Source organism: Chenopodium album, chromosome 26, assembly GCF_948465745.1.
Source record: "Chenopodium album chromosome 26, dcCheAlbu1.1, whole genome shotgun sequence".
Classification (NCBI taxonomy): Eukaryota; Viridiplantae; Streptophyta; class Magnoliopsida; order Caryophyllales; family Amaranthaceae; genus Chenopodium; species Chenopodium album.
This window is the reverse complement of record NC_137859.1, coordinates 6,601,912-6,621,145: the sequence shown is the minus strand read 5'-3', so window position 1 is coordinate 6,621,145 and position 19,234 is coordinate 6,601,912. Positions and strand designations below refer to the sequence as shown.

At 34.7% G+C, this 19,234-nt stretch overlaps 2 protein-coding genes across 5 annotated transcripts; one reads left to right on the top strand and one right to left on the bottom strand.

Moving 5' to 3' along the window:
• Positions 1 to 141: 141 nt before the first annotated feature.
• LOC145617662 (calcium-transporting ATPase 9, plasma membrane-type-like) lies at positions 142 to 12,917 on the top strand. 3 transcript variants are annotated; one of them, XM_081672389.1, is made up of 34 exons: positions 142 to 368; positions 821 to 1,092; positions 3,159 to 3,275; positions 3,378 to 3,417; positions 3,510 to 3,625; positions 3,701 to 3,832; positions 3,926 to 4,015; positions 4,232 to 4,301; positions 4,824 to 4,894; positions 5,015 to 5,098; positions 5,192 to 5,269; positions 5,349 to 5,420; positions 5,535 to 5,618; positions 5,694 to 5,776; positions 5,856 to 5,964; positions 6,032 to 6,087; positions 6,178 to 6,220; positions 6,765 to 6,848; positions 7,026 to 7,163; positions 7,344 to 7,409; positions 7,514 to 7,612; positions 7,828 to 7,938; positions 8,141 to 8,311; positions 9,092 to 9,151; positions 9,449 to 9,613; positions 9,713 to 9,829; positions 10,695 to 10,793; positions 10,895 to 11,032; positions 11,108 to 11,208; positions 11,343 to 11,388; positions 11,471 to 11,605; positions 11,698 to 11,805; positions 11,924 to 12,015; positions 12,278 to 12,917. In XM_081672389.1, the coding sequence occupies exons 2-34, from the start codon at positions 883 to 885 to the stop codon at positions 12,381 to 12,383; spliced, it is 3,291 nt and encodes a 1,096-aa protein (XP_081528515.1). In that variant the 5' UTR covers positions 142 to 368; positions 821 to 882; the 3' UTR covers positions 12,384 to 12,917. The 3 variants fall into 3 exon arrangements, with proteins under 3 accessions (XP_081528515.1, XP_081528514.1, XP_081528516.1); XM_081672388.1 differs by having other exon boundaries at positions 751 to 1,092; XM_081672390.1 differs by lacking the exons at positions 142 to 368; positions 821 to 1,092 and adding an exon at positions 1,099 to 2,472.
• Positions 12,918 to 13,382: 465 nt separating this feature from the next.
• On the bottom strand, positions 13,383 to 17,404 carry LOC145617965 (protein MANNAN SYNTHESIS-RELATED 1-like). 2 transcript variants are annotated; one of them, XM_081672738.1, is made up of 6 exons: positions 16,927 to 17,404; positions 16,489 to 16,627; positions 16,302 to 16,369; positions 15,123 to 15,208; positions 14,145 to 14,721; positions 13,383 to 13,931 (listed from the first exon to the last, which is right to left on the bottom strand). In XM_081672738.1, exons 1-6 carry the CDS (start codon positions 17,116 to 17,118, stop codon positions 13,653 to 13,655), a joined length of 1,341 nt encoding a protein of 446 aa, XP_081528864.1. In that variant the 5' UTR covers positions 17,119 to 17,404; the 3' UTR covers positions 13,383 to 13,652. The 2 variants fall into 2 exon arrangements, with proteins under 2 accessions (XP_081528864.1, XP_081528863.1); XM_081672737.1 differs by having other exon boundaries at positions 16,302 to 16,372; positions 16,927 to 17,403.
• Between the last annotated feature and the right edge of the window lie 1,830 nt (positions 17,405 to 19,234).

Genomic DNA, 19,234 nt, shown 5'->3' with positions numbered 1-19,234 from the left:
CTTACCCTACTTTCTCCCTCCTTCATCGTAATGATAAGAAGTCTAAGAACATTAGAAAACGGAGGTATCATCTTTTTCTAATCGTGCGTACCACGGGTTCTAGTACTGTACTGTACTTTAAAGGCGGGAAATTTCTTCGAAACTTCACACTACAAAATAGACTCAACTTAACTTCAACTACTGTATTCCCCACTTTCTGTATTGTAGCAGATTCATCAATCAATTGTCATCGCATTCATCACCACTAATTCAACCAACTAATATCAGTCCAACACTAATTCAAATAATCATCAAAGAAATGTACTTTCAGAAAGAAACACAGAAGAAAAACCAGAGAGATTGGCGGCATAATTTTTGCTATGTTTGCGGTAAGTTTCTTTAACAAAATACCCACTAATAAATTTTAAATTTTGAATACAATAAATCTAAATTCAGCATTTTTAATTAAGTAAAACTGTTACTATTAATAGAATTAATTATATTTATTATGCAATTTAATACGTGTGTTATTTCTCCTGTATTTTCTCTCCTTCAGCCATTTTACACGTTTCTCTAATCTGGGATTTTTTTTTTGTTTTTTTCGAATGATCCGGTTTTATTGTTGGTTAATATTCATCCAATAATTATTTTTGGGATTTTTTTTTTTAATTTTTTTTTGGGGTTTGTATTTTTGTTTGGTTGTTTTTGGGTTGAGTAAGGGGGTGGTGGCACTGGCTCTGAACTAATTTGTTTACCCCCAAAAAATTATAGGGCGGGTGCCATCTCTCCTTGAGAAGGCTCCTTAATTTTTTTGGGGTTTTTATGATTTGTTTTTGTGTAGTGACCATCAAAGATATTGTTTGAGGGAAAGATATTGTTTGAGGGAAAACAAGGCAATTAATCATGGCGGGTGGCCTTGAGCCAACCGATAACAAGGAGATGTTGCCTCCGGGAAGTGTTGATGTTGAGGCGGGTGTTGCTTATGACAATGACCATGAATACGAGGCAGTCGAGAAAGAGGTGTTGGACGAGGACGAGGAGGAGTACTTTGATGACCCTTTTGATATTGCCAATACAAAGAATGCACCTCCTGAATCTCTTAGGCGTTGGAGGGTAATATTTTATTTGATGTTTTTTAGAAAAAAATGTTTATATGTTACCCTTGTTACATGTAACATGATCTTGTTTGTTATTGTGTTTGTTATTGTGTGTTTTAATGTAATTTAAATGGATTAAATGTAGAGTTAGATGATTGGATTGTATTAACTAGGAGAGGATGCCCATGTGATTTTGTTCATTGTGGGGTTCAATCAATTTTGTGGTGATTGTGATGGTTATATGAAATTATGAATTAAGGAAGTTAGTGTTGAAGGGTGTAAAAGACTCCAACAAACAAGTTGTGTCCAACAAAAAAAAAAAAAAAAAGACTCCAACAAACAAGACAATGATCGATGACAAGGATTATTTTGTAGAATTCTTGCAGTAGTATTTAGAAAATGTTGTTTCTTTGAAGACAATCATTGTAGCCAAGCAACCATGACCACAATTTGCCTATTGTTTTCAAGAAACAACCATACAAGGCTGGATGGGTGCCTACTTGGAACGGGATGGCCAATCCATATCTTTAGAAAAAAGAAGAAAAGTGAAAACAGGAGGAAAAAGAAGGCATGTGACCATAAAATAGAGGAGACTGAAAAATGTCAAGAAAAAAAAAAAAAAAAAGTGTATCATTGCCCATTGGAGGTTTTTCTGGCACCGTGGGAAGGTTTTACTTATACTACTAAACCATTCAGGGTCACTATTTACTACGAAGCAGTTAAGTGGTATCTTGCACATACATTGAAATTTACAGGAAAAAAGTACAAAAAAAAAAAAAAAAGTTGGCATTTTTAACTAAAATGGCGTAGTATGTATGATGAAATACATACCCGGCAGGGAGTGGTACTTCCTCTCCATTACTGCTCACAGAAATTTGCTGGGTGCTTTAAGAGTTTCAAATGTAATATTTACCCCTAACATATCAAAATATGTGGAGAAGTTGCTTGTATGAAAAGGTACCTAGGTTGCCATGAAGATGATACATCTTGATCAAAGATATAAGAAATTTGGGGTTTTTTCATATGATGAGAGTTGTACATATTGGCTTTTGCATATTATATCAACATGTATATCATGCTTTGCAATCATAGAGGGAGAAATTTCAGGTGTTGCAGTTGATGCATGGATCATGAAAAGATACATCTGGTTATCAATGGTAGAAACAGACTGATAAAAGGTTCTTCCTTGGGTCCTGTTTCCTCAGCAATATTATTTTTGGGTTGGAGAAATGGAATTTGTGCTAGAGGATGGCAGTATATAACACAAACTTCTGCAAACAAGTTACGATTGGATTTAGTTAAGGCATTGTGTTATTGGACTTGTTTCTAGTGAGAAGTATCAATTTTGTAGATGGAAGTGTAATGTGGTCTACTGGAGCATGAGAACTGAAATTGAGTAAACATACTTAACTTGGATGTTGATTTCTCAAAGTGAACTGCTGATTTTTGGGGTCATGTAACAAATGCCATTGCAAATATCTTTCTACTTTAAGAAGAAAAAAACCCCTTGCATCAAGATGGCTTTGTTTATTTCATGCAAAAAGTTTATTATCTTTTAAATACCTGAAGAGCTTTTTGACTAGTGAGCCATTGATTTGGTTTAAGCTAAAGAGTGGATTCTGCTTTTACACATGTATTCTCTAGATTTCAAGATTTTCAGTTTCGCTTGATATGATAATATTGCATTCATCACTTGGACTTTCTAATGTTCTTTTAGGGATGATTATATTTCCTCGGTATGCTTTCCTTTAAGAGGTGAGACGGGAATTATTTTGGCATGACATTAGTATAGCAATGGTAATGTTTAAAGGCTTGAGAGAAGTTCAAGTTGAGCAACATACGTAGTGTAATGGAGATTTTCCATCAATGTTTTCCAAGAGCTTTGGGGGTAATGTCAACCATGTTGGCAATGGCTACTGGATTATATTCCTTTGAATGAACATATTTAATTAACTGTGTTGTTATCCTTGACACAAACTTCTTTTTGTTGTGTTTCTGCCTTGTGCTACGGTGTCACAAATTCACAATAGATAATGAGGGTGCTTGGAACATCATGTTTCTGATACATTTCCCCCATTGCAGCAAGCAGCACTTGTGCTAAATGCCTCCCGTCGATTTCGCTACACCTTGGATCTAAAGAAGGATGAAGAGAAAGAGCAAAGGAGAAGAATGATAAGAGCCCATGCGCAAGTTGTGAGAGTAAGTATTACCAGACTTTTTTCCAAGATTGATGTACTTGTTTTATTATTGTTGTTTTAATGTGATATATCACTTTTGTTGTTTCTTCTGGTGGTTCATTAGGCAGCAATGCTTTTCAAATTGGCTGGGCAACGAGATATTGGTAATCCCTAGATCCTGTACAACACAGCCTACACTTACATTTTGATTCCTGTGACAGTTGCTTATTATGTTCTTTCCATGATATTTATTTAGTGCTAGACCCTTCATTGTCACCTCCCATATCAACTGGTGATTATGGAATTGGACTTGAACAACTTTCTACAATGGTCAGGGATAATAAACTTTCAGCTCTGGACGATTATGGAGGAGTAAGTAATATTATCTACTTCTGCCCTTTACGAAATTATAATTTTCCACTGACTTTACAACCTTGTGACTTTCAGGTTAAAGGACTAGAAGATAAGCTTAGTACAAACTTAGAAACAGGAGTCTCAGGGGAGGTGGATGATATTGTAAAGCGAAAGAACTCGTTTGGTTCAAACACATATCCTACCAAAAAGGGAAAGGGCTTCTGGGTAATTAGTTTGTCTACTTTATGTAAACAGTTCCAAAGCATTTTTCAATTTTTTCAGAAATTATTCTGATTAGATAAAATCCTTGTTTTGCAGTCTTTTCTGTGGGAATCTTGGCAAGATTTGACCCTTATTATCTTAATCATAGCTGCAGTTGTATCACTAGCATTAGGGATTAAAACTGAGGTGAGCTTGTATTTCTGGATTTCTGAAAGAGTCTTTGAACACAAATAGCTCTCTTGGAATTGTGTCTTGTACAAAAGAATCCTACTTCTGTTTCTCTTGGGAAATATGTGTGATTGGCCTTTGGACAGTCATTGACTTATTAAGTAATTTATTGCTTTCTCCTTGTATTTATCTCCTCTCCAAGGCTGAAATTTTGACTCTAGTTTCTAAGTGCAGGGTCTTAAGGAAGGATGGTATGATGGAGGAAGCATTGTTTTTGCAGTGTTACTTGTCATATTTGTTACTGGTATGAATATTGCCACTAAACCTTTTTATTTTTGTTGTAAACTGGTAGATGAGATATAATGGCACAGAGGGAGTGAAGCTGGGTTTGAGATGTCATGGCTTTGATTTAGTGTAGCTGATGTTGAAGCTTACCTTACAATCAATTCATTATTGTTAAATAAAGCACCTAACTGTTTTTGGGTGCAAAAAAGTTGACAATGTTCCAAAATGAAGATTTTAGATTAAAATAACTGGTTAGGTATGAAACCTGAATTTCTGCTCTTTGATCAATTTTGAAATTCTTTTGGTGTAATAACTAGTTTAATTTTTGGAATGCAAGTCGGGGGTGGGGGGGGGGGGGGGAGATGGATATGGATACTGTTATGACATCTATTTAGATGTGTCTGTGCGTACATTTAGTTTAGTCATTGCCTGCACAGTTCCAATTTATATGTCATAAACTTGAAATTATTAACTCTCCTGCTTTAAATATATGATATGAGTAACTGCATTTATTCATTCAACTTAATTTGATTATCAACAGCCATCAGTGATTATCGACAATCTCTTCAGTTTAAAAATTTGAACGCAGAGAAAAGGAATATTCAGCTAGAGGTGTGTGATTCTTTAACAAAACATACAGCACACTTTATATATCTTGCTTATTCCGTATACAAATTCATTGAATTTAATATATTTTTGTACCTATTTAATCGCACAATATTGTTAATGCAGGTGATTAGAGGTGGCAGAAGGGAAAAGATCTCTATATTTGACATTGTTGTTGGTGATGTTGTGCCTCTTAAAATTGGAGACCAGGTGCACACAGTTACTTTATCTGTTCACTTGCTGAATCTAGCATGACTTGAGAGTTGAGAATACTAACTTTAATTTCTTATTTTGTGAACCCAGGTCCCTGCTGATGGAGTCTTCATATCTGGTCACTCCTTGGCGATTGATGAATCCAGCATGACTGGAGAAAGCAAGATTGTAAGCCGGTTCGACTACTTTGAATTTATTTTGGTATTGCTAGTTTGATATTTTACAAGATGTATGCCTCTTTTCACAGGTTCATAAGGACAAAAAGTCACCCTTTCTTTTAGCCGGTTGTAAAGTGGCAGATGGCTTTGGAAATATGCTGGTATGAGTTTTTTTTGTATTCATTAATAGTTTTATTTGAGTCTTAATATTGGGTAATTTATATTCTATGATGTATTGCATTGGTTTGAGTATTAGCTACTTTTACTGGTTCTAGATTACTGGTGTTGGAATAAATACCGAGTGGGGATTGTTGATGGCAAGTATCTCTGAAGACACTGGTGAAGAAACCCCTTTGCAGGTTTTTTTTCCTTTTCCTTTCCCTCTAGTTTGTTTTCAGAAGAGTTGGGCTTTTAATAACACATATGTTAATTAGGTGCGATTAAATGGGGTGGCAACTTTTATAGGCATAGTTGGGCTTTCTGTTGCTGTAGCTGTCCTGGCCATTCTGGTGCTACGGTAAGTATTGTATGCATCAGTTTACTGACTAGTGGAACATCGTCCAGTGGGAGTTGTAACTTCAAGGATATTCTTGCAGATATTTTACTGGCCACACCAAGGATCCTGATGGTAAAGTGCAATTTGTTGGGGGTAAAACAAGCTTGAGTGAAGCAGTTGATGGAGTGATTGAGATTTTCACCATTGCGGTAAGATTGATTCTTCTGATGTTCACCTAATATAGTGGTTCATGTTCTTGAAAATCGCACATTTCAGGTCACGATTGTGGTTGTTGCAGTACCTGAAGGACTCCCCTTAGCTGTTACATTAACGTAAGAGTGCCGTTTTTCTTTTTCCCATCTTGGTTATTTTTGGGTTTTTTTTGGTGTCTCAGTATTTATTTTTGTTATTTTTCCTGACAGCCTAGCTTACTCGATGCGCAAAATGATGGCAGATAAAGCCCTAGTATGTTTTTTTGCTTTCCTTTTTCTGGATCTTAAATTTGGGAATATACTTGTAATGTGCATCCCAGAAATGTGCTTAAATGTGGAGATAAAATCCCACTTTCGGTTCATGTTGTTTTGTTTACTCTTTAAGATAATATTTGTGTTGTATGTAACTGCATGATATCGGATTGATATGTATTGATATCTGTATTATGTCAAAAACTTGCAATCTTAACAATTCACTGCTTTGATATTTGAAAAGGTTTATGTTGTTCGTGCTACTTGACTACCAATTAATAGAGCATAACTGGCAGGATGCATACTTACTCATTATTTGCTGCAAGGATTTATTAAGCTGTAGTTTATAATTTATCTGTCCTAAGCCTTACGGTTATTCAAAATTTCATTGTGAAATATTGATAAACTAATGTATGTGCAGAAGTTTTGAGTAGCAATTTTGGTTTATTGTCATGTCAATGATCTTTACTTGATTTTTCATAGGTTTTTCAGGTTTATTTTATCACTGTATAAAATTTATATCTTTTTATTTATTGTTTTTACAGGTGCGCAGGCTTTCAGCTTGTGAAACTATGGGTTCTGCAACTACTATTTGCAGTGATAAAACTGGAACACTTACATTAAATCAGGTGAGTATTGGCTCATATATCTGTAGCTTCATACATAGTTATTGGTTTTTACTCTTTTCTATTGCAATGGGTGGAGAAGAAGATAACTTTAAGTTCTTTATTAATCAGTAAAGAGAGGAACATGTGGAGAAAGCCTTCTGTTATTGTTTAATCGTGTGCTGAATTATTTTCTTATAGATGACCGTAGTGGAAGCCTATGCTGGTAAAAAGAAGTTGAATCCACCAAGTGATGCTTCCCAGATGAAGAAGGAGCTCTCAACTCTTGTAATAGAAGGTGTTGCAGTTAATACCACTGGTAGTGTTTTTGCTCCTAAGGTATGATCTTTTCTCAAACTTTTCTTTCTTGTTTTTTACAAGTTCGTATTTAAGTATTGGTATTCTGTTGTTTTAATAAGTGCAACAGAATGGAATTCACTCATAGGCATACTTTCTATAGTTTTTCCTCTTTCATTTGATATCTAAAATGATGTTAGCTTCTATTAATCTCTTCCACAGGAGGGTGGCAATGTAGAAGTTTCTGGATCTCCCACAGAAAAGGCTATTTTGTCATGGGGAGTAGAGGTATGTCTTTAATAAATTATAAGAATTCAGTATCTTATTTCCAAAACATGTTTATTCCCTTATATTATTTATACTTATGCTGTAAATTTGTCATATATTCAAAGATGGGCATGAAGTTTGATGCTGTGAGATCAGAAGCCATTATTCTCCATGTTTGCCCGTTCAATTCAGAGAAAAAGCGTGGTGGAGTTGCATTGCAGCTGGTACTTGCCTCCCTGCATTTTTCTGTTATAAATTTACTCTATTAGATAAATATGCTGTGTGTGTTACTGACCTCACTGTTTTCTAAGTTAAATGGTACATATTGCTCTATGTATATAATCCCTCATTTAAGATTCCAAACTATTTACTATATTGCTTATTGTCTAATTACTGTTCTCATGCTGTTGTAAGATTCTAACTTTTAATATTGTCGCAGTCCAACTCTGATGTTCATATTCACTGGAAAGGGGCAGCTGAGATGGTTCTTTCTTCATGCACACAATTTTTTGACGTGGATGGCTCTGTGCAACCAATTAAAAATGAAATGGTATTAATTACTCTTATGTAGCTTATTTAGCTGAAGATAAGTTTTCCTTCAAAAATTGCGTTTAAAGTTCTCTTGGATTGAGTTGTGTAAAACTGTTTAATTGAATCTTGATGCAAAGTACATAGTTCTCTTTAAAATCAGCTGTTAATATTACTATGCACCTCTGGTCTCTGGATACTTACAGTGTAAATTTTTTCTGCAGTCTTTTTTTAAGGGAATCATTGATGATATGGCAGCAAAAAGTTTGCGATGTGTCGCCCTTGCCTATAGACCCTATGACAGAAATGATGTTCCAAATACCAATGAGGAGGAGCTAGAACAATGGACTCTACCAGAGGATGACCTGATTTTGGTAGCAATTGTTGGCATAAAGGTATAGATGTGAATGAAGTACTTTGCTGCAGACAAAATTATAAGCTAAGAAAGATTTATTTCTAGAATTGATTTCTTCACTCACAATTGTATGTCTTTGAGTAAAGTAGAAAGCTGCAAATAATCGATATAATGCTACCATATGTTCTTAGAAGATTGATATAATCTGCGTTTAATATAATTTAAAGCTATCATCTGTTCACACTAGAAGACTCTGATCTGATCTGCCTTTATAACACTGAATGTCATACGAAGTATGTTTAATGTAAGATTAAAAGCCATGTCAAAAAAATGTAAGATTAAAAGCATTGTGATTGCGTTTAAGTGATGTTAGAATGGAAGCAATATCTGATCTTAGATCTGGAAAGGGAAACACCTGGGAGAAATTTGAATGTAATGTGTATATATTTTCTTCAAAGTAGCTCAAAGTTCTCATAAAATGTAGAGATGAGGATGTATTTCATTGAATCTTTACTAGTTCGTGGGTAAAGGTTTCAGTGTCTTTATCAGTTATGCGATTGTTAAAAATCTGATATGATAGTTAAACTGACTGTCACACTGCTGAATGACTGAAGGAGCAAGACTGTGACAGAGAAGATTTTTTCTTTCCCTAGCTGTACGCGAATAGTATTTGTTGAAGGGGTGGGGTACAGTGTGCAGTGTGATATTCTTAATAACCCTTTCTGGCATTTTATTGTGAATCTCAATTGATAGAGGCAATGATTTCAGAAATTTTGAATTCCAAATTTTCTTAATGTTACTGTTTATTTTGTTTGTGTAGGATCCTTGTCGGCCTGGTGTTGATGAAGCTGTGAGACTCTGTGCAGCTGCTGGTGTGAAGGTACAATATCTTATGCAATTTTGGTTTGTAAAATATATTTTTGTGAGCTTAAATGAATGATAAAGATAACTATGTTGTGAGTGATCAGCAAAATCAATTTATGTGACTTTTCTTAAGAGAGACTATGAGTTGGAGAAACCATCTGTTGATATATTCTTCTTCACCAACCCCAACGGGGTAGCTAAAACAGGCAGCAAGATTGGCACCGATGTTCTCTAATCTCTACTAAGAAAAGAACTAAAAGACTCACTAATACTTTCAGATTCAGCATTTAATTAAATTGAATTGCAACAACAGGTCCGCATGGTAACTGGGGATAACATTCAAACAGCAAAAGCAATTGCTACAGAGTGTGGGATTCTTCCTCCAGGTGCTGATACTGCAGAACCTGTTGTCATTGAAGGGAGAGCATTCCGTGCACTTTCAGAAAAGGAACAAGAGGAATTTGCCAAAAAAATAACAGTATGTCTGAATGGCATGAACATTTTATCTTATTTATGACTAATCTCTTCCTTCTCATTATAGAATTATATTCTTAGCCTTTTGCTTTCTTGTATACAGGTGATGGGAAGATCATCTCCAAATGACAAACTACTGCTTGTCCGTGCTTTACGCAAGGGAGGTGATGTTGTAGCTGTCACAGGAGATGGCACTAATGATGCCCCTGCTCTTAATGAGGTATTTCCCCGGTCTTCAAGTAAATAGTTCTCTTTGCTTTTATTTCATACACAGACTCTATTTTAAGAGGACTTGGGTTTTATTTTTGTAACAAAATATGAGCTTGCTTAAAGGATTCCTTATATGCTATGGGTAAAATGGAAAATATGATGTTTGTTGCTTGCTTTTTTCATTGAAACCCTCTTCGCTGCTTTGATATCGTATTGGATTGAACATCTTACGAATTCACCAAAGTAAATACTCAGGTGTGTAGGACAGCTTCACTCTGGTTTTTGTTTTGTTATTTCTGCTTTTTTTTTTTTCTTTTTTTTTCTTTATGTATTTCTATAATCAAAGTTGTTCTACACATTTGATAAGTGGTTTTTATTATGGCAACTTAGATGGAAAGTTGGAATAATATAGTCTACGTGATCTCCTTAGTTGAAACTTGAAAGACAGCATTCCAGTTTTATAAGTTACAAGTTTTGTATGAAAAGATTTCATTACTCTTATTATAACAGTACTTGTGAGGATAAATTTATAATTCATTAACTGTTGTACAGTTGTACTACAGAGACTTTTGCTGAAAATACATATCAATTATAGAGTACAACTTAATGAAACTGTTCAAAGTAGTTTATTTCAATTGATAGTCATAAATGTTTAGTATGGGTGATCCTGTTCACTCATTACTGTATAAAGTCTTATCAGGAACTCAGGAAGGTTGATTTATTTTTTAGCTTGACATTGATGTTAGTTCATTTTATATGAGGTGAAGTATCTATTGAGCAAATATTTTTTTTATGATTTTACTCTTTTAGTCATTTTTAAGCCATCCAGTCTCAAAAGTTATGCCATGTTTAGTTGATGTTACCTCGTACTTTAGGCAGATATTGGTCTTTCCATGGGCATTTCCGGAACAGAAGTTGCTAAAGAAAGCTCTGACATCATTATCTTGGACGATAATTTTTCATCAGTTGTAAAGGTAGTGTAACATGTATCTCTTAGCTTTTCATGTAGTCTTTCAAGAAAAGAACTTACTGGTAGTCTGGTAGAGTAAGCAACTGAAGTTTTATATGAATGCAGGTTGTACGTTGGGGACGTTCTGTGTATGCAAATATTCAAAAATTTATACAGTTTCAGCTCACAGTGAATGTTGCAGCACTTATTATTAATGTTGTCGCTGCTGTTTCCTCGGGCAGTATTCCTCTTAATGCTGTGCAGGTAGTGTCTCTTGCTCTCTTTTCTCTTCTACTAATCCCCACTATCTCTCTAAAATGTTTTATGACGTTGATGCAGCTTTTGTGGGTAAATCTCATCATGGATACTTTGGGAGCACTTGCACTAGCCACTGAGCCACCAACTAACCAACTCATGCGCAGAGCTCCGGTTGGCAGAAGGTGTTACTATGAATTTAGACTCACAGATTAATTCTTGAAAATAATTGTATTTTTTTCTTTGATATCCTTTAAAATTCTGCACTATCGTAAAGTTGATCTATGGTGATTATGACATCGATCCTTTCTATGTTTAGGGAGCCTCTGGTTACGAATGTCATGTGGAGGAATCTAATTGTACAGGTAAATATCTCTCCATCTTAAGCTCCTAGTAAATTTTAAGAAATGCGCGTGATATTATCATAACCTTGCTTTGGTCTTGCAGGCACTATATCAAGTTGCTGTCCTCCTTGCTTTCAATTTTGGTAGCAGCAACTTTTCTTTGTTAAAAGAAGGCAACCTTGAGCATCAGAATAAGTTGAAGAATACATTGATTTTCAATGCATTTGTTCTGTGTCAAGTAAGCTGAAAATTTTGTAATAGTAGATCTTTTCTTAATTCATCAATCTAATGAGATGTAAACTTGGAGCTTAAATTCTTTTCACGCTGCAGTTGTTTAATGAGTTCAATGCTCGGAAGCCAGATGAATTGAACGTCTTCAAGGGTATAACTAGCAATCACCTGTTCATGGGGATTATTGGTGTTACACTTGTGCTACAGGTAGGTGGTTCTGCTGCTGTTAGCCGCTAAATTATTTTTCGATTTCTGTACCTCCTTGCCATGTCCATCTGAGTTCACCTAATCCTGATTCTAATAAGCTACCTTTCACCTTCAACAGATAGTCATCATTGAATTCCTTGGGAAGTTCACAACAACTGTTAGACTGAACTGGAAACTGTGGCTTCTTTCAGTTGCCATCGGCCTGTTCAGGTTGGTATCTTTTCGCTAAGAGCCTAGCTAATTGCTTAACAGTTTTTTTTGGCATATAACATAAATTGGCGTCCATATTGTATTATTGCTCATATGTGACTCATTTAAAAGTTTAGAACATCCCATGTTAGTTGGGTAACTAGTAAGGCAATCAAAACTTTTCTTTCACTAACTACAAGTATCAACAGAAACACATCTCTTGAAAGGTTGCAGTCATGCAGGTTCAGAATATCTAATGCATTTTTCTTCTTTGTTTTTTCAGCTGGCCTCTGGCTGTTATTGGAAAGTTCATACCAGTTCCAAAGACGCCCTTGTCCAAAATGTTAAGGAAGCCATTCCAACGATTTAGAACTGCACGTAATGCGTAAAAAAAATTATGACTACTTTTGGTACATACAGTAAGAATCCAGGAGCCAAAATACGTCAATCTAAGCTTCCGCCATCTGCTTTCCTGCAGAGAGCAACGATCCCTCACTACGGAAAGCCAAGTGACAGGGCCGGCTATTAGGCTGTGCAAACAGCCCAACAGCACAGGGCCTCACAATTTTTGGGGCCCCAAATGTCTGACAAACTTCATTAGTATAATAAGAAACCAACGCTACTAAAGTCATGTAATTGAGCATGGCATAGTTGGTATAAGATCTCTGTATAAGATCCTTGAGGGACAGGGATCGAATCCTGCTGCCTGTGCAAGTGTGCATACATTCATTTTATTTTTTCTTTTTCTTATTATGATTAATTTTTCTAAGGCTTTTTTCCCCCCAAAATCTTAATAGTTACCTCTACATAGTATATTTAATGTATATATCATATTGTCTATAGTTATGTCATTTTAAAAGTGAACTACCTATTCTTGTAAATAGTAATGAATGCAAAAGTGTCTTACCGAATATTCGTATGAAGTAGAGTACTTCAAATATTATTTGTGACTTAAAAAAATAGCTAATGGTTTACAGTGTTTAGCTATTGTTTTTTTTTTTTAAAAAAAAAAAAAAAAAAAAAAAAAAATTAGCTAATGAAATTTACACTACTATATTGTGTAAATAGCACAGGGCCCCCTAAATGTTTAAGACGGCCCTGCCAAGTGACATTCTTGCAAGCAATCGTTTTAGGAGTAAGACAAGTACGAGTATAACTCAGACTCTCATTCCTACAAGTCTAGCAATATTTGTGCTGATATTATCTGTAAAAACAACACTGACAGCTGAGCAAAGTGTAAATGCAAATATGGCAGTAAATACTACTTCGTATTTGACTGGTATAGTTTCTTTTTGTTTGAATTTTGATTTATATAATTCCAGAATTGATGATATTCTTTTCTTACAAAAGTTCTAATTTTGACTTAGCGAGGGCACAAAAATTTGGCATGTAATAAAGCCACAAACTGAATCAAACTAACATGTTGAAATCACACTGTTTACAAATTACTACAATACAACTTAAATAAATATATTACAAGCTGTATCTCTAAAGATCACGTAACCTCGAGTTTTCCTGAGGTTACCCTGAATTTAAGTATGAAAAATCACTCAACCATTGACTAATCAAAATGGTTTGACTCACCTGTTTTATCAGAATTCTGAACACTATTACGAAAGGTATGGCCACTATTTTTTGTCTCTGGTTCTGAAAAACTATCAGCAGAAACATGAATAAGCCAAGTGGTTCTGCTTGGTGACGTAATGAGAAAGGTAGTTATCCGGGGAAGCAGAAGAACCAGGTATATCGGCTGGAACGAGAATTTGTGTTTTGCCTGAAGAGATCCTCTTCCCGGCAACATTGGCATAGAATAGGCCAGAAATGGCTGGTACAAAAACATCGCTTTCGGAACAGATGTAGTAATCAATAACTTCTTCTAGTGTTGGGGCTTCTGGATTAAGGAATTGGTCCTTTTTATCCATAGGCATTATTCCCTCCTGCAATAATTGACGACAAAAGCTAGTTAGATCAAATTTGCATACTACCTACATTGTTCGCATTGTGAAGAATATGCGGAGTACTATGTTTTGATATGCATTGATGAGAAGTCTTAATTTAGTGGTTTTAGTTGGAAATGGTGGTTATGCACTACAGGGCCGTTGTACTTAATAAGTTAACATTACCAAAATAAGAGAATTCCAAGAAGTTACCTTTGTGTAAGTTCTGGGAAAGAGCTCCTTTAGTGCATCCAGACTGCTGTCCCATCTTGATTGTGTCAAATAGATTGTGGTATCCTTGCCAAAACCAATTTTTCTTAGAAACGTAGCAATTTCTCCGGCATTAAAACAACTTTTTGTAGCAGAACCACTTTTATCCTTGCAGCCCTTCTTTTCTAAAACATCAACCCTTAAATCCACAGCCACAAAGCGGCCGTCTGACTTTCGACTCAATGTTCTCAATCGCTCCACCATTGAGTCCACGACGCCACGAACTTCTGGTTGCAACTCCAAAGTCCCAAACATTGCCATGCATGCAGCAGCATCAATTTCAGTCTTTGTTTTATCTTTTTTCATATTTACTGATGGAAAATAAGTAGCTACCCTGATGTTGCCCTTTTCTTTGAACACTGGTTCAATATTTTCGGCAATGTGTTCTTTGGTAACACGATTTGGAACCTTCACAACAGCAAGTTTTTTTGTTGATATTGAAGGAGGTTGCTTCACTACCCTGACCACCCCATCCAAGCTAGATGTAAATTTCTGAGAATCATAGACGTCGTCAAAATCCCTGCAATTGGAATGGTTGAAAAATCAACGAGTGTGCATAAATTTTAAAAAAAGGCTACACTTCTGCTAGATTTCTATACTTTTCCTGTATTAAATTAATTAATTCATGAGGATTAATACACAGCCGGAAAGTGCAATTTGCCACTTCCAAAGCTATTCAGCAAACAATAGTTCCATTTCAAAGTTTTCACCTCCTTTTCTTTGTGCAATGATAAAATTCTGCATACCTCAATTCCACATTTCTGATTCCCAAGGTACTACAGAGTGTGACGGAATGGAAAGCAGAACCAAAAATGCAGCAAAATGGAAAGGAAGAGCCAGCATAACATTGATATTGTCAACAGCATAAAAGGAAGAACACAACTAAAGAAACGAGTTATGTTACAAAATATGATCACCGACCTCTTGTCCCCCAACTTGCTTCCCCTTATATCAGGAACTACAAGAGTTGCACCAAGGTTTCTTGCCACTACCACTGCATCAGCAATCTGTGTCAAACGAAACTTTACTGCATGAGACTCAATCAATTATTGAGATTAATACAACTATAACATAATAATGTCTGAAATGGTAAATGTATGTTGGCAGGCTTTACCCAAATCTAATTACATTATCAACTCACAAAACCTAAGTGACACAGTGAAACTGAAGAGAAGCATGGAATTCTTGCCATGTTTCCAATCAAAGCAACTAAGAACTAACAACCTAAATACAGGTTTCTGGCTGCAATCATGTGATTCTTCAGGCATGTCAATATGAGTGATCCAACACTTAAAAATCTTGATGCTACACCACTGTCGCAAATTCTGATTACAAATCTGGTAACAGAAGCATCATAGGCTTATAATAACAAGAAATCTACGTTTAAAGAGTAGTGGAATATTCTCGACCTAGATATCCTACTAAACACAATTAGGAGCAGTTCCAATTCTAAATTTCTAACGAGTGTGCATAGCAACAATCTACAAGTTTTGTAACACAGTTCAGAGACACGAGCAACAGTAAGGGTAATAATGCTTTCCCATCAGAATTCTCCTACAGTTGGTGACTTGGTGGTGTTGGGAATACAAGATTTAAAACAAGAATAAATTAAAAGATGATAGAGACCATAGGCCTAACTGACAAATTGACATTCCAAGGTTAAATTGGCTGATTTCGACTGGGAAAAAATCGCTTTATCACCAATGTGTATTGATGGTGATTTTCCCAAAACTTCAGATGGCCGCAAAAGCTACCAAACTTAAGATTAATTGAGCTATCCCAACAAGATTCTAGGACAAATTCTTGTACATGACAAGACATTTAACTCTAACAAACAAGGAAACTCTTCTTCATTTTATAATTCTATTATATTCCATACTGCTAGAAGAAAGTGATGAGATTGATCAAAATTATTGATCAGTCAACATCCAATCTAAAACATAATTTAGAGATTATAGTAAACAATAATTAAATACATAAATCACCTACCAATTTAAGGGAAAAATTAATTGCAATTTCAACAAGAACTTTATGATATCATTAATTGCAATTTCAAGAACTTTAAAAATAAATAAAAGGAGGTGGAATCAGGTTAGTCACCTGTGAGACATGGAATTCTGGACCATCTGTCAAGGAGAAAGTAACATATCCCTGAGATTGGTCTCCTTCTTCTGTAAGAAAAAAAGAAGAAATTAATATTATGACATCATAATTCCATTTTTCTGAGATCCAAATATTAAATCAAATTCATAACTTTTTGAAGGTTGCAGAGTTCAGAAATTAATACCCAAACTTGGTTGGGCCCAACAAGGTTTAAGCTCAGGAGCATCTTCCTTCCATAGACCACTGCTATCAACTTCAACAGCAGATTGTTCTGCATACTTGGATCCTTCAAATTGGGTTTTTGAAGTTGATGACATCCTCACCTTTATAATATAAAATAAATACAAAACTATAAGATCTCAATAATTCTATTAATCTACCAAAAACCAAATTAAACATGTACATTAGGCCTAAAAATTCTACTCGTTTTACGATTCGATGTCTACTAGCTTAGTTGGTTTAAGTCTCGTGGTGGTACCCGAGACATGGGATTGAATCATGTCTATATCATTGTCAATTGTAATGTATAGAACATAAATCTGACATTTTTACATGAAAATTAGCAAAAGTGCAAAACCCATCAAGTAATAAAACAATTAAAAGAAAAAATTGAAAAACAAACCTGAGAATTGGAATGAAAATGGTCTCTTCTGATCATATGAGCAAGCATAACAAACATGGTGACAGTAAGAAACCCAGCAAGAATCTGTCTTGGATCGACCATAATACTTGAGATCCAATTTCCAAACCCAAAAAGACAATTTGATGATTCCTTCTTTTTATCCCTTGGATAATCTCTCTCAGATCTCTGCATTTTTCTAAATCTGTAAAATTCAAACAACAACAAAAACCCAACAAACCCCAGATATAAAGATTGCAACTTTATGCAAAATTTCAGCAGAAAAACATTGGAATTCAATGAATGGATTAATTGGGTTCTTTGAAATTGAAATGAATGATGAGAATGAGGAGAGAGAAAATGGTAGGGAAGAAGTTGAGTTAAGTAGAGTAGAGCAGGTGAGGTGGGAGCAGAAGAAGAAGAAGGATGAGCAAAAGAGTGAGTGAAGTAAGACTTTGAAGAAAGACCACCACCGACACCTCAACAATATTTACAACAACTTGTTTTGTTTCTTTGTTTATTTACCTTAAAACTATTGCTCACATTATTTGCAAATTGTAAACCTACAAGGCTACAATACTACTGTATGAGTATATCCTCATCCTGGCATCTTTGTCGTCGATCCTAACTGAACCAGAATCTCTATTATATACTCGGGTTATTTTTTCTTGTTCTACTTTTATGATATCTATCTTGTGAAATTTAACTTCACCTACAATTCTGCAAAAAGGGTCTTAGATATTTTTTTTTTTTTGTGGGGTTTTGCTATAGATTGTGGTTATAATGGTCGTAATTTGGTTACGGGACTTACATTCGTAATACTCTGTATGTATCTTTTATGATGTTCGTATGTGAATGTGATCCTTGATTAAGAAACTACATTAAGTGGGATTAGTGCATTTAGATTGGGTTAAAAAGTCGTAATCATAACAAGAATGTGGATTGCAATAATTTTTTTCAACCTTCACTGAATTCCATGGAAATCATTGACATCGATTATGTGTAAATTTCAAGACATCAAGTACATTATATCTGTTTTTTACTGCTTTACTTTTGGTAAATGAAGGCAAACCTTTTTCCTTTTTAATTTTCTTCCGTCCTATACTTTGTTTTTTCTTTTGGTTTTTCCTTTTCTTTTTTGGGTTATGATGTTATTTTCCCTCAGCTTCCTTTTTACGGAATATATAAAATTATCAATGCAAATGTCCTTTAAATTGTACTTTATGGTATTAAGGTGTAACACTTTACCCCATTTTATTCTGCTTCCTGACATCAGAGACTAGTAAATATACTGCTCAAAATTGTATGCATATGTAAAACGTTATTAAAGTATAATAACATTACAGTACATGATTAATAAAAGCCTCATTTGGAGCTTAAATTTTAAAGCATTTTCACAATTCCGTAAGTAATCTCATCAACGAATTACTGTTTTCTTTGTCTTAACTAATCTCTATGCCATCAAGCCGTATATTACAATAATATGACACAATTTGAAACGGAACGTGACTTTAAAAAAGATGGGCACTTAACATATAAATATGTCATCAATTCCGATTTTGTATGAAAAATACGGTTTTGAATAACGTCATATACTAACCCAACTACAATAGTTGGGTAGCCATTATATTTTAAAGCCATAATAACGTCATATACTAGTACTATACAGAGTAATATTAGGTTGATCAGTATTGTGATTTGTGACAAGCCTAAGTCAAGGCCAGATTATCAAGGATGTTCATGCCTAAACACTTTAAAAGCAACCCAAATAAATTTTGTTACTAATTTAATTGGAAAAGTTAAAGGTATGATTAGCACTATTAGAGGATAAAAAGACATTGAAGTGAAGGTTGAACTAGATATATAATTAAGGCGAAGAACATAAAAACTTTGACATGAAGATAACTAATCCTTATCTGCAATTGTTCTTCTCTGCTTGTGACATTGGACCATGTCTCAACTCTCAACCATATATGGAGTATATCTTTATGTATGTTTACTGAAATTAAGGGAAGTCTATAATCATTGCTTAATTATTACTCAATCAAGATAGTAATTGTTTTTCTCATAAAAAAAAATACGTAGTAAATTAAATAAAAGCGGTATTAATATTATTATTACTACTACTAATACTGAACACTCCTTTTTACGATCCAAGATTCTTGGTCCTTTAAAAAAATAATTTATTTTATTAAATAATAGATCAGAGATTGAGGAAGAAATTGAATGTACAAGCATACCTGTATTATTCGCATGCATCCTATTGCAGGAAAAACAAAATTAAAAATATGTAGATCCAAGTCAAACTCAT

Coding starts and splice junctions, on each gene's coding strand:
- LOC145617965 (XM_081672737.1), bottom strand. CDS start 17,118: ATGCAGAGATCTGAGAGAGATTATCCAAGGGATAAAAAGAAGGAATCA. Junction 16,373..16,488: donor TTGGGCCCAACCAAGTTTGG/GTATTAATTTCT, acceptor TTTTTCTTACAG/AAGAAGGAGACCAATCTCAG. Junction 14,722..15,122: donor AGCAAGTTGGGGGACAAGAG/GTCGGTGATCAT, acceptor TTCCAATTGCAG/GGATTTTGACGACGTCTATG.
- LOC145617662 (XM_081672389.1), top strand. CDS start 883: ATGGCGGGTGGCCTTGAGCCAACCGATAACAAGGAGATGTTGCCTCCG. Junction 9,830..10,694: donor ATGCCCCTGCTCTTAATGAG/GTATTTCCCCGG, acceptor CTCGTACTTTAG/GCAGATATTGGTCTTTCCAT. Junction 10,794..10,894: donor ATTTTTCATCAGTTGTAAAG/GTAGTGTAACAT, acceptor ATATGAATGCAG/GTTGTACGTTGGGGACGTTC.